We start from the raw sequence: 14167 nt of genomic DNA on the forward strand, positions 1-14167 counted from the left end.
AAGCTGCTTCGGATTCAAAGTGAGCCTGTGAAGATTGTCTTCCTGCACTTAATGCTTCAATTCTGGCAGCTGCCAGTGAGTAGAAATCCCTAAGACGTCTAAACATGTTCTTTAAATAAAAGTAAAAGGAATCATTAGTGCCAGGCAAGCTACGCTTAAATGCCAAATAGCAGACATCCACATTTGTTACAAAAGACAGATTTTTTTTTAGCAGAGAAATCAAATACAGTTTGTAAGCCAGGCAGATTCTTAGTCCCAGGACTTGAACATCAAAAAGGTCTAACACTGGATTTTGTATTTCTTCTAGAATGTTGAATACTAATGTAATTGAGGAGCAGGGAATGAGTCCACACCCTAGTTAGAAGATGCTGGGATATTTTCAAGCATGCAGTACAGCACTGAGCTCTTGATACAAATTTTTCATTTTATTTAAATGTAAGACTCACTGCAGGTTCAATTTTTGTTCACAAAAAATTACCACATAGTTTCAAGCTAATGTTCACATTTCCAGGATGAGTCAATTTACTAATCCTTCCACTCCACAGCAAAACAATTAACTTGCAGTAACAAAAGAAACATTGTAAACCTACAGACCTCTGAAAACAAATAATCTGATTGCACTAGAACTGGAAAAATGTAGCTGTTTCCATGTATGTAGTGGAAGAATGTCCCAATTTTGTTATATTGGTTTAGATTGATGATAAAGTCAGCAGGACAAGAGAGCACAGATGATTTGGCAGTACTGGTCACTTTATATCTACCCCAAGTAGTCTCAACTAACTGTTGAAATTATTGGTCTTCTTTACAATGGCTAATCACATTTTTTTTGTTATGATTTTTCCCTTCAGACAGTATTACATTGGTCTTTTGAATGTAAACCTGTGATACAGACAAAAATCAGCTTAGTATCACAAACAGGGATTTGCAAAGATTATTGCAGTTTTCCTTTCCTTGGTTTCACATTGATGATTTTCAGAATAGATGTTAACCCAGCTAAAATCAATCGGGTTTTTCATTGTGGTGTCTGGGAAACAGCAGTGGCAAATTAACCCATATCACATCTTTTTTCATCAGAAAAAATCTCCAAAATGTCTTGGTTCTGTTGTTCTAGTCCTAAAAGAAGATTCTTGAAGATTATAAGGCCTTTAATTGAAATATGCTCATCACAGACTAACTAAGGCAGTTCTAGAGGATGTTCCTGCAAACAACTCCACTGCTTTCAATGACAAGTGTCCCTAAAATGATTCCTAAATGCTTACCTCACTCAAGATTACAGGATTGCCCTTAATACAGTTTGGCATGGAGTAAAACTAAAATCCATTAGGTGACCTCTGTCTATAAAAAGGCAAATTTTATCATAAAACCTCAATAATGTGCTTGGAAAGGAATCAAACAGGAACTAGAGATGAGGGCAGAGGAGAGAGAGAGGGAAAAGGGGGAAAGAGAGATGTGAAAAGGGAGAAAGAGGAAAAGGTGTGGAGAAAAGGAAGTTCACAGTGACACAGACTGTGAGCCATTGCTGCTGTTTGTATATGTATTGAGTTACCAAGTACACCTGAGGCTGCAGGTGAACAAGAACTTCACAGTTCTGCCCCACCAGCGAGCTCCCCAGCACATACTGTACTATCTTATTTATACCACAAGCACTTTGTGCAAATATGAAATGCAACTTTTTGTGTTTATGGTTCTCTTCTGGAGAGAAAGAGGGAACAGGCTGCAGATGCTTCTGCAATCATTGTGAGGTCAAAAAAGAATGGGAGTTGAGATGGGACTTAAAAAAAAAAAAAAAAAAAGCAGCATCCACTACCAAATTAGAAAAGCAGGATTTTAAAGCTGGTGATTGCCACAATGCCTCCTGTGGAAAGATGCCACCCATGGGACCTTTTGTGCAGCTCTAAAATGGATCATCACTGTACTGAGGAAAAATTTGAAATTCTGCCTTTTGACAGAAAAGTTCATCTGTGCTAATTAAGCTTCATCGGAATCTGAAGGCATTATATATTTCATATTTCCATATTTTAGTGTGGAAACACAATAATGCGCACATAATTTATATCTTTATCACATTGAAATGTTTCTAAGCATGCAAGAGGGCAACAGTGAGAAATTTCCAGTTTAGAATCTGCCTTTCTTGAATGTTTGATTTTGTGACCCTGATCCTGCAATTATATACTGCATTAGAACAGAAAATCTACAATCAATTGAAGGAATTACTGCAGAAGCTTACACACTGTATACAATAATTACCTTGCCTAAGTTCCTTGCACTTTACTTGATTACCTGCCCTCTCTCTAATTCAGACAGAGAAGTACAATGAAAGAAATATGTACTCACTCTGCCTTTTGTTCTCTCATTGGGAAAAAAATTCTGTCTTAGCACTAATGTATTCTGCGCAACTATAAAGACTAAGGGATAGTTTCTGTAGAAGACCAAACTTAAAAACAATAAGGATGCATGGCACTGAATCTGCGTTCAGAGCTGAAAATATGGCACATTATTGGTAAATTTCTCTTTTTTTTCCACTCATTGTTTTGTCCTAAAAAAATTAGTATTTTGAAATGTGCAAGTCTTTAAACCTACATAAGCAAAATAGCTTCTATATTTAAACATTGTAAATAGCAGTCTCTTTTAAATGAGGAATGCTCTAAACACTATAGTTAATTCTAGAACCGTAGGTTGAAAAAGTCTGACCAAGAAGGAGCCCGAACATCTCATCTTTTTTGTTTGGTTGGTTTTGCTTTTTTGTGGGGATCTTAGTTTTGGTTTTGTTTGTGGGGTTTTTTTAATTAGTCTTGTGTATATTAATGGGAAAAAAAGTGAAGGGGATAGAGGGATATTAATTTCCAAATATATATTCTTCTGTCCATGTTTGTTTTCCCATCCATCATTTAATACCGTAACTGTAAAACTGAAAGTTGACATCATCTCTGAAATACCATGTGCAAGCGTATACATGGAAATTCTTTCAACCGTTGACTGCAATACTTTTGAAGCTTTTTGCTCTCCACATGCTCAGAGCATAATCTGTCTGCCTGTTGCAGCTCAGATGCAAAAAAAGAAAGAAAATTTAAAAAAAAAAACCAAACAGGATTGGTTTTAGACTCTAACCTGGAAGGATGCAGCCTCTGGCCTGTCTCTCATTGCTTCCTCTGAAAGGGTCTTCAGGCTGGGGAGTGGCGCGGCTGCTGCAGCATCTGATGCCACAGCCTCGTCTCTGACCTAAAGGGAAAATACCCCAGCATCAGTGGTAATTCTCCTTCAGACACACGAGCGGGGATGAACGGTGTCCCCTTGAGCCCATTGAGTGGACTTGCTTTGATCACTGGAACTAACATCCATGGATAAAGTACGACTGATTGAATTTTCATTGCAAATAAATCTCTCATTCACAGTGCTGGGAGAGAATGCTACCAAAAAAAGAAAAAAGCACCCTGCCCTGAAAAGAGAAAGGCCAAGGACATGGCACGACGACGTTATCTATCGCTGTAAAAACACAGCAGTTGCTGCATGACATTCACTTGCAAAGTTTGAAAGAAGCCAGTATGAAGATGGTGGTGGCACAAAGGAAATTTCTTATCAGCACAGTTTGCTGTAGGTGAACCACGCAGTTTAGGTTCTGTCACTTTCCATGAGCATTAAAGGAAAGAGACTTGAAAAAGATATCTGAAAATAAAGTTAACAACAGTTTTGGTGAATACAGAAACTAAAATATAGAAGAGATTCCCATTTTACTAGGAATTAAAGATGTAGTAAGGGAAATCGACACTCCAAGGTAATGAAAACATTTCTTTTGCTCTGTGCTGCTGTAGATTAAAAGCAGTTATAAACCATCTACCATGAGAGCTATAGTTGAAAATATTCCTTTCTCCTAAAATAATTCATATGTACAGCTTTGTTGGACCTTCAAATAGTCCTATACCAGGCCACACTTGTACAAGTCAGAGAGAAAACTTGAGATTATTATTAAATTTAAAATGAGCTTTAAAAAAATACCATGGAAGGTTCTGACCACAGATTATGACTTCCTGCATTTTCTTTTCCTATTAATAATTTTCAGAGGTTAAAGTAGCAGACACAAAGCCAAATGTTTCATAGCCACAAAGTATGTGATCTCTCATTCTTCAGTAGACGGTTAACCACAACAATTGCTAATTTTTTGTATGTTGCATTAGTCTTGGCAACCAGAAATAGTGCTCAGCTAGGGAAGGAAAGTGAATTTTGTCATAACTTCTACATTTAGAACAAGTTGTGTGTATACTACAAACTTGCATTTTATTCCACTATAGTTTTTTAAGATGGTAGAAGTTGAGGGCGGAAACTGGAACTCGAAGGAAAGGAAGTTGCTTTGCAACAAATTTTCTCCTCCCCTGAGAATAAACAGTTCTAAGAGTTTGGCATGTTTGGAACACAAATCAGAGGGAGCACTTCAAATTCATACCTCATTCAGGGCGGCCTCCGCAGCTTTTATATGATTAATGATCAACTCTTCGTCTCTATTATAAAAGAAAAAAACAAAACAAAACAATGGAGAAACTTTATAGAACTGAAGCTCTTCCAATGTACAAATTAATCTTCAGCTACCTTATGGTTTTGATGTCTTGTAAAATAATTGATAATAAACTGTTAGGATTTTCTCTCTTTTTCATATCTCCAATGCAAACCCTAAAAATAGTTCATATTGGTGCATTTGGTGTATTTCCAAATGAAAGATGCTTCTGTTGAGGATAAGCAATTAAAGCTGATGTGATTATATGCCTATCAATGAACAACTATCATCGCTTGGATACAGAGGTCATTAAAAGTCTCTAGCAGGATGGAATTATATTCTTGTATTGGAAAACACTGACAGATTCTGTTTATTTCACCTGCTTTGTGTATAAGTTCCAAAGGGAGAAAAAAACCCTATTAGTTGTGAAGAGCTGCTAGAACAATGAAGGGAAAGTTATCTTTGTTGGTTTTCAGTTGCTATATACAGAAAGAAAATGCCATTTTTAAAGTCTCTTCACATTAAAATAATCTTTTCTGGATATATGTGTGGCCACAAAGAAGAATGTCCAAAATAGATTGGGGTGATTAGGATGGAAAGGGCAAGCGTTCTAGAACAAATCCTTCTGCAGGTGACAGCTGCTTGGATCAAATCCTACCAAATAACATTTGTCATTTTAATGAGCTTGTTAAACATTTCATGGAGGATTATACAAATTGCATTATTTCCCTCGTGCATAAAGCCCTTACAGCTTCTCAGATGTTGGTCTTCAGAGGTCAAATGAACCCATGTATGACTAAAATTCTTTTAGATCCTAGCCATGGAACAACAATATTCATAATACATGCTTCATACTATGGTTAAGTATTAGAAAACAAAGTCTGCAAAGTTGTTGTTTTATTTTAATCTCACTATATGGTGTAAGAATTGGTTAGTAATTAGCTCCTTCAAGTCAAGGGGGCTCCTTTTGACTACCAGTCTTTTCAAGACCAGTGCCTGAGCCTTTTCTGTCATTCCAGGTGATGGTGCAAGTGGTGTGGGGATTAGGTCTAAATCCAAAACTCCCTGAAATCAGCAGGAAGATCTGTCTTGTACCACAGGAAAGGCGAGATCCAAAATGGGTTTCAGTCCCTTTGGCAGTGAAGACCTGTCCCCTAGCTGATGCTTCTGTATTTACTATAAATAAATTGTATCTGCCTATAACAAGATGGCGTGGAAACACAGAGAACAAACAATCATTTCTTAAATAAACAGAACTTTAAGGATGTGCCAAAGAGATGTTGTCAGATCAGTAAGATCGCACAGGTATTTTGTTTGCCAGTTCTTTCAGCACCCAGAATTTGGAGCACTATTAGGGGATAACTGCATAAAATGTATGACCTAGTATTTTGAACTAGCACTTTTGTTTTTAGAAGACTATGTCTGAATTTCAAAAAAAAAGGAGACAGATGTACTTTTCTCTTATAACCTTACATAGTACAGGGCTAAAACTCTGCCCATGGAAGTAGGAATTTAAATTTTTATACATTTTAAGTGACATCCCTGCACCCCAGGGCTCACATTGCTCCCTGTTGGATGGCACGCTCTGCCTCCTGGAGAGTCTCCTGCAGCCGCTGCTGGTCCTGCTCTGTGTCTTTCAGGAGTCTATTCTGGTGATCCAGAACTTGGTCTCTTCTCCTCAGCTCCTCTGTTGCATTAGAGAGGCTCTGCCAGCAGAGAGCAGAGTTGCTATTTAGCCCAAATAAACTTCACTTTATGCCACTGGCTACTGACCAACGTGGAAGACAAATTGATTGCGAAGTAGATTTGGACCACTGCATCCTAAGGTTTTATGAATTTCCTAGCAAAAGCATTAATGACTCAGAACCCCCCCCCCCCCCAGTTTTTAGTATATTTTCTACGTATAAATAAGTTTTAGAAAACAAAATGATTGTAGGTTAAAAGCCCAAATCAAACCCTCACTGAAGACTTTTTTCTTAATTGTTAAAAATAAAACATCCATAGCTTAAGAAAAAAAATGGAGTCTTTGAAGTGTTTTCTCAGTAGACTAAAATTCTCAGCAGACTGAGTAGTGCGTGTGTATTTACTCCCGTTATTTTATTTATACAAGGACTGCACTATTTGGCTTATTTAACAGAAGGTAAAACTCTAGTGACTGTTCCAGAAGAATAACATTACCATCAGAGGTACATTGGAGACTTGACTTCTATCTTTGTTGGTACATGAGTGCAATTCCAGTCTATTACTCAGCTCCTGAATCCCTTGCTGCTGTACCTGTAAAAGCAATTGTGCCTCATGCTCACGCTGCAAAGCATTATCTAACTCCTCATGTATATTGTCTTGGTTGATTCTCTGGAAAGAGAAAGAAGTTGTGCCTGATTCTGTAACTATATTCAGTGTTTTCCCTACCACTAAGTGAGTTCCACTTGCAAACCTACCAAATACAAAACAAATGCATGCTTGGATTAGTATTGAGGTTTTTTTAACATGAAGACAGATCACTGAACAGTAAAATGGCAGACCAGTTAATTGCTGTGTTTTTTATAAAGAACATTCATGGAAAGTCTTGTCATTCATTATTCTTGTCAAAGTAGCACCCTAGGATGCAAAACTTCAATATTTAGAAGGAAAAATAGACAGATCAATGTTCAAAAACTTAGTGGATAGCTTATTAATCCTTGTAAACACCTTTGTGGACTGTTCTTCTCCTCCAAAAACTGTTCCAGATAGAAGAAATAATTCTTCAAGGAAAGTCATCATCTACATTTCAACTACAATCTAAAATGTGACAAGTTTCATCTAACTGTCCCAAAACACTAAGGGAATAAAACCTGTTAGGAACAAAACTGAAGATGATTAGACATTTTTGAGTTAAAAAAAAATCCATTTCACTAGCTAGGAACAGGAAGGACAATGGGTGAGACATCATCTAGCAGATATTCTCTGCTTGGAAGTGTTTGGATTGGGACACCCTGACAGGTTCTACCAACTAGGCTTCAGGTTAGGGAACCCACGGTGTTTCAGTAAGTCAATCACCAACAGAAAAGACTCAGGGGAATTTTGGGCATTTGTGCTACTGACAATGTCGGAGAAGGCTTTTTCTCCCCCTGCCATAAAGTTACTTCTTCAGGGAAACAGACCCAGTAAAATTTGTATTGTTTTTATGATAACAACATCCATTGTTATGTTATTTGTCAACATCCATTCAGAGTTTAAACTGCTGCATTTGTATTTCCTGAACTTCTCATGAACAGTCTTATTGAATACGTTCATTCCAGCTGACTTTACTCTGTGGAAGTGAAATCTTCTTTTAGGATACATAAATCACATCAACATTTCCAACAAATGGGAGAATCTGCATTGCTGAAGACCTAATTTATACAGGATACCTCCTTCTACAAATCAAAAGGAAACTCCAGTGGAAAAAGGGTATTTCTAAATACATCTGTCTTCTAGTTTAGTGACATTTACTGGACAATTTTTCTGGAAAATTCTATTGAAAGGAAATCAATTTTATGCTTGTTTTCCAAAAAAACACAAATCAAAAAATGTGTAGAAAGGAGATTCTCTTTTAAGCAGAGAGCCTCCAAGTCAAATGCACTTACTTGCTGAGCTTCACTTAATTGGGTCTGCAGTCTGTGGGCTTTTGCTTTTTCAGCATCTTTTTGCATCTCATTGAAAGCCCATCTGCATTCTGCAAGCTGCAGGTGCAGTGAGCGGGACTCTACCTCTGCTGCATGAAGCCTTCGTGAAAATTCAAATATTTCTTGCTGCAAAGTTGCTATGTTTCTCTGTCAGCAAACAGAAACAAGTTGATGGGCTATAAAATCTGCTATTTTAGCAATAAAATGAATAATATTTAAGACCCAAGAAAGTGAAGACAAAACTATCATTTTTTCCTCCATCTCTAAAAGACATATACAAAAGTCTGAACCTTTCACCAACCAAGGGTTACTGCAAATTCTGTTTACAAGGAAGTACTATTTTCACCTAAGGTTTACTATGAAGATTATTAGAGAAAGAGTTTATCCTTTCATTTTGGTTAAAGGGAAGAAGGTTATCTTTACTGAAAGAAAGGATGGTAAACATGAGAAAGGAGAAAACAATAATAAAAAGCAACCTTAACATTTACATCAAGCCAAAAGCAAATTTCTTATTATAAGCTAATACAGATCTGATAGAACTTGAAAAAAAATCTTTTACTTGGATACAATAAACCTCCTCCAAAAATTCTTTGTCAATAAAAGAAAAGACCTATTCACACCCTAACGTGTGACAAATCTACTTCTGAGTGTCCACATAGTAGCACTTGACTGTCATGGACTCATCACCAGCCTGAAACCAAATAAATGCTGCTATCAAGGGAGCTTCACCGTTGCTGTAAACCTTCTGTTTCCATGGAGGAGGACTGTAAATCTGCTTACTGTGCTGGGCAGTCTGTCATGGAATCCAGCTTCCAGGGCCTGGGCATTTACTCTCTGGAGCCCACGAGCCAGCCTCTCTATCAGCGAGTCCCTCTCCAGGTAGGCTCTGCACCCACGAGCGTTCCCTTGAACTGTCTCCATCAGAACGCTCAGGTTGTCCATCAGTTTTGCAAAGCAGTTCCTGGCTGTGCCGATCAGCGAGTTACTAGAAAGCCAGAGCTCTGAATCTTTAAGAAAAAACAACAAAAAGGAAACATCGAGCAGGTTATTAGTTCCCATTCCTTGTAATATCACGTTCTTTTTCACTTCTACAGGATGGAACCTGTAAATATTCTGAAACACAGAATGCTGAATCTGAACCACTGTTCCAACTTTACTTTTAAAGGATATGAATTCAATTTCTTGAAAACGGCATGATCAAAGAAGAAAGTGCCTGAAACTGAATCTAAAGACATTTGATTCAATGGCAACTTTGATACCAATTTAGTGTTTAGGCTTCTGGAAAATGCATCATCTTGTCTTTCTCCTGATATTTCCCTTTATTCACATAAATTATCCCTCTTCTAATATCCTTTCTTCTGTGACAAAAATGTGGGGACTCTAAAACTAGAGGTTAATAAAGAACCAGGGATTGCAGAAATGCAGATGAACCAAGGGAACCTGTATCAGTTCTCACTGTAAATAAACTCCAGAAACACTCTCCAGCCTTCAGCTTCCATGACTCTATATACTGAAAGCATAAAATATCCTATCAGCTGCTTAAGAAAAGTAATCTGTTCCAACAGTACAGAAATGTGATCATTCAGAGAATGTAGAAAAGAGTTATTATTTTACCCTGGAATCAAATTACTCTTTCAGGGAAACAGCTCCACTACAATTTGTATTGACTAGCTCAGGACATAACCTCTAGTCAAAGGCATCTATCATAAATATCAGAAATATCTCTTCAGAGCTATGATCCAGAAGAGTTTAGATAAAATCATAAAAATGGAAATGATATGACCACCCTGACTTATTTATTTTTAAAATATATTTCTGCTACAACAATATACAGTTAAAATTACCTTGGTTGCTGAGAACACCCTCCAGTTCTGAGATGGAACTGATTATTGCAGTATAGAGGTTAGAGCTAGACAACCAGTTAACTGCTTCAATACAGTCAACTCCTTCCTCTCCAAAACCTGTGAAACAGAATTGCAGCTAACAGGATAAGTAAATCACTAAAATATGGCACACTGCTATCTCCAGCTCTTTCAGAAATTAACCAAAAATTAGCATTAAACAAGAAATTAGTCAGGACAATTTAGACTGTTTTAAGCATGCTTCCAGAATGACAAAAAAAAAAAAAAGTAGATGAATCTTCTAATTTGGAAAACATTTTTAATACCATTTATCATTGTAGAGGGAAATATAAACTGGTCTGGCAAAAGAAAGGGGCAATCTAGACATAATCTCTAAAGAAAATTTTGAAATCCTATGCTAATATTTTATCTGAATCAGAAAGCAATTTTTTGTGGATTTTTAGGAAATAAATATGAAAAATTCTTTTTAAAAAAAGAGGAAATACCTTTTCCAAAAAAAAAAAATGGGAACATTGCAAGATATTTACCACAGAGAAGATGCTGTAGCACCTAATTCTGAAATCCATAAAACAAATATCAAAAATATCAGATAGTGTTGAGTTCATGTGCATAATTGCAATTTTACCTGCAGTGCTTAACATAAGACTAGGCATTTCCTCTTAGAGTGAAATAAATTCGTCAAGCAATATAAAAATCATAAATCCGTAAATAGCATTTGTCAAAATGTCATTAAATATGTCTTTATGCCCTAGTAATAATAATATTACTCTTTGTTATTCCCTAAGCATGTAATTTGATTTAACTCTTTAAGAACATTTCACTTACGTGTCACAGGATGCCTGCCTCTGGATTCTCCCAGACAAACTTGAATTCCAGAGCTTCCTCTGCATCCATCTGTCCAGATGAAAAAGGTACAAGAATATCGGGCCAGAGCCCTCAGCCTGTTAGCAGCCAGAACTGCGATCACGGCTCTTCGGAACACATAAACCAGGTTCTTGGCTCTTCTCTGCCTCAGCCTGCCTTCGTCCTGGTTTCTTTCCACCACAGCAGGGAGAGCATAAAGGAGGCTGACGATCTTGTGGTTCAGGAGTTGGTGCTGGTTCACCTGTTCCTGGAGAATGTCTCTTTGGCGAGACGTGGCGCACAGTCGGCCGTAGAGAGAGCACAGGGCCCCTGACAGCAGCGCACAGGCTGCCAGCAGGGATGAGCGTGCCTTGAAAGCATCTAATAATGAATTTTTCAAGGATTCGTTTTCCTGGGCCAGTTTGTCAGAGAGTTGTTCAAGGCCATAGAGTTTTTGCCTCATTTTCTGCACTGTTTCTTCACATTCCTGCGACAGAAACAAACCAAACCATAACAGAAGAAACATTAACTACATGGTTTTTACCTAGACAAGAATGAAAAGAAAATTTAGCTTTGCCATTCAAATGATGCATTAAAGGAGCAAAAGTTGTTAGTAATAATCGTGATGAAAGTGTCTCTTCTAGTAAGGAATTACAGAATCAGATGTATGAAACAAAAAAAGTGGTAGGAGGGAAATTTACACGATCATCAACTGCAAATGGACTCCTGATTTCTGAAAACAATCCACCAACACCGTGACAGCTCACAGAAGGTCCAACACCACCTGTCTGCCCACAAGACAGTTTTATGAATTGACTTAACAATGGTAATAACATCCTCCAATTTCAGAGAGAACACTGCTGTACTAAGCAGAAAACCAGTGTAAGTGAGAGGAAAAACATAAGGAAGTCTGGAACATGAAAGTAGACAGATTAAATTTTTCAGCATGCAAAGACTTCCAGCCCTGAAATCTGCATCAAATACAGCATTATTCTGTGAAGTAAGTTGCAGTAACTCACAAATAACAAGGGACATCTATTTCCTTTATTCACATCGCTTTTAATTGAAACAGGTGCGAAGGAGTGTGATGATAAAGACAGTAAATGGTGGTTGTGGAATAACAGGGAACATTCTGGATTGCAAATAACTCATCTAACAAGGAGTGACAGTTTCACACTTTTAGGCCACTCCTCACTGTAGTATCAGAAAAACAGAGTTGCTTAACACCGTTGAAATCTACCACTGCTCTTAGGGTCACTACATATGTAACTAAATTTATCCCCAGGTGATACCACATTATTGTTATTCTATACAATCTCTGCAAATGATGATGCTGAAAAGTAGCTGCTGCCCTCAGTAATTCTCAAAACAAGCCAATTTGATCTTACAGCTTTAACATTCTCAGAAAAAGAATCTGCCATCTGTAGATGAAATCAGGCTTCTCAGCTGGGCCTGAAGACTAAATTCTCTTCAACAAATGCTTGATCAAAGTAATTGATTTCTTATTTTAAGTGATGGTAATATTAGCACAGGGATGGGTTGGCTTGTTGTTTGGTTTTGGATTTTTTCAAACTTTAAACATATACTAAAATTCCCAAATGACCTTTAACTGCTAAGAGGCTTCAACTATTGAAATAATCCATTCAATTTTTAAAGAAAAAACAAGTAGAAGTTCACAGCACCATACCTGTGATCTTGCATGAAATTCTGCAAGGACGTTTGAGTACTGCTGTTCAAGATATTGCTTTTCTTTCTGCCACCAGCGTTCCTGTGCTTTTAATTGTTCAGACATTTTCTCCAAAGCCTCCTCCTGGTTCTGCTGAAGGTCATTCATAGTGTCAGTCTTGTGCTTGCAAATATATTCTAGGTGAGATATCTGTGTGACAAGCATTTAAGTAGAAATTATTATTTACCTTTTCACTTTAAGTTAAGCACAGACTATTCCAGCATCAAATCTAAACTGCAGTTTTTTCAATATTTTTATTAAAACTAAGTAAAACCCTTTCACAACAGATGAATTACTTGGTTCTCAAAACAAAACTGAAAAATATTTTGAAACAAAGTATTTTATTTGGTTTTGGTTTTGCTATCCTTCTACCAGCTTGCAGAGATATTTGTCACCCTCTTTGCAGGAAACCTGAGCCAGACACTTGATACGTTTTTTTTTTAATGATTGTATTAAATTTTAGTAAATTAGTAATCCAAGTATATCCTTTAGAAGTTTGTGATGATTGCAAACAATAATTAAAACACAGCCTTTATTTTTTGTTTGTTTGTTTGTGGTTTTGGTTTTTTTCTTTTGTTGAAAAGCCAAGACATTCCAGATTATTATTAAGTTTTAAAACAATTTCAGGGAATTCTAGCACAGAGAATTTTTTCCTTACAAGTAGCTCATACATTTAGGATGTATTTTCAACAAACATGAAGGGATTCACTCTTGTGGTTTAACACTGCACCTCATGCAAGCTAAATGGAGGAATGAACCAAGCCAACAATGATCCTCAAATGCACACACCTGAACTTTCTGCTCCTAGAAAATATCGAGATACTTCCAGATAGACCACACTGAACTGTGTGGAAAAAAAGTTTTTTCAGCCCAGTCTAAAATCCCAGAAAAGCTGCTAAGTACATGAGAAAAGCCCTAGAAGACCTCATAATCAGTCTCAATAACAATGCTTACTTAAAAAGCAAGCAACAATAAGACACAAGCCCTACAAACGCTGCCAGCAGTGTTTACCTTCCCTTCCCTTTCCTCATCTATTTCAAAAGAGAAATAAACCAGAACACAAAGTGATACCCTAAAGAGCTCTTTAGGCATAGCTTAGTCTCTGGAGCCAGCTGAGTTATTTAAAAAGGGGTTTTTCCTTCATAAAACCAGAAGGCTTTCTGGGGAGAAAGGCCATGTAAGCTCACTTGCTTTAAAACCACTCAGAAAAGTACAGCTCCTCCTTCCTACAGATCCTGACATGTTTTATAATAGGTATTTCTGTTGTGTTTCTGAATAAAAATGTCATAATCCAAAGTTACAATTCAACAAAAAAACCCCACACTGGCATTCTTTCAAGTAGTACAGCTGAATCATAAAGACATAATTAAAAGGTGATATTCCTGGAGAAAGTGTATTTGGCCTCTGGATTATAGTAAAAGAAAGACTTGATTTGTGACTGTAAATGACTAGGTTCAGTGAATTTCTTCATCAGTACGATGAATTTATTATCTTTTAATTAGGTTCCTGTGGCTACTATCAGATTGTCCTTTCAGAAGATCCTGCACAGAAGGTGGAGCTGAGAGACTTGATGCACACTCCAGTCACATCTAAATGCCCTGGCAAC

At 37.1% G+C, this 14167-nt stretch overlaps 1 protein-coding gene across 1 annotated transcript in view; it reads right to left on the minus strand.

Moving 5' to 3' along the window:
- Nucleotides 1-14167, minus strand: part of LOC136569494 (coiled-coil domain-containing protein 171-like) — a 41609-nt gene that overhangs the window by 20174 nt on the left and 7268 nt on the right. The window contains exons 3-10 of the mRNA XM_066569884.1: nucleotides 12523-12711; nucleotides 10818-11322; nucleotides 9975-10091; nucleotides 8911-9137; nucleotides 8092-8277; nucleotides 6665-6838; nucleotides 6047-6192; nucleotides 4439-4493 (exon numbers count right to left, since the gene is read on the minus strand). Of these exons, the coding sequence (XP_066425981.1) occupies nucleotides 4439-4493; nucleotides 6047-6192; nucleotides 6665-6838; nucleotides 8092-8277; nucleotides 8911-9137; nucleotides 9975-10091; nucleotides 10818-11322; nucleotides 12523-12711 (1599 nt within the window). The remainder of the gene's footprint in view (nucleotides 1-4438; nucleotides 4494-6046; nucleotides 6193-6664; nucleotides 6839-8091; nucleotides 8278-8910; nucleotides 9138-9974; nucleotides 10092-10817; nucleotides 11323-12522; nucleotides 12712-14167) is intronic.

This window comes from Molothrus aeneus, assembly GCF_037042795.1.
Source record: "Molothrus aeneus isolate 106 chromosome Z unlocalized genomic scaffold, BPBGC_Maene_1.0 scaffold_33, whole genome shotgun sequence".
Taxonomy (NCBI): Eukaryota; Metazoa; Chordata; class Aves; order Passeriformes; family Icteridae; genus Molothrus; species Molothrus aeneus.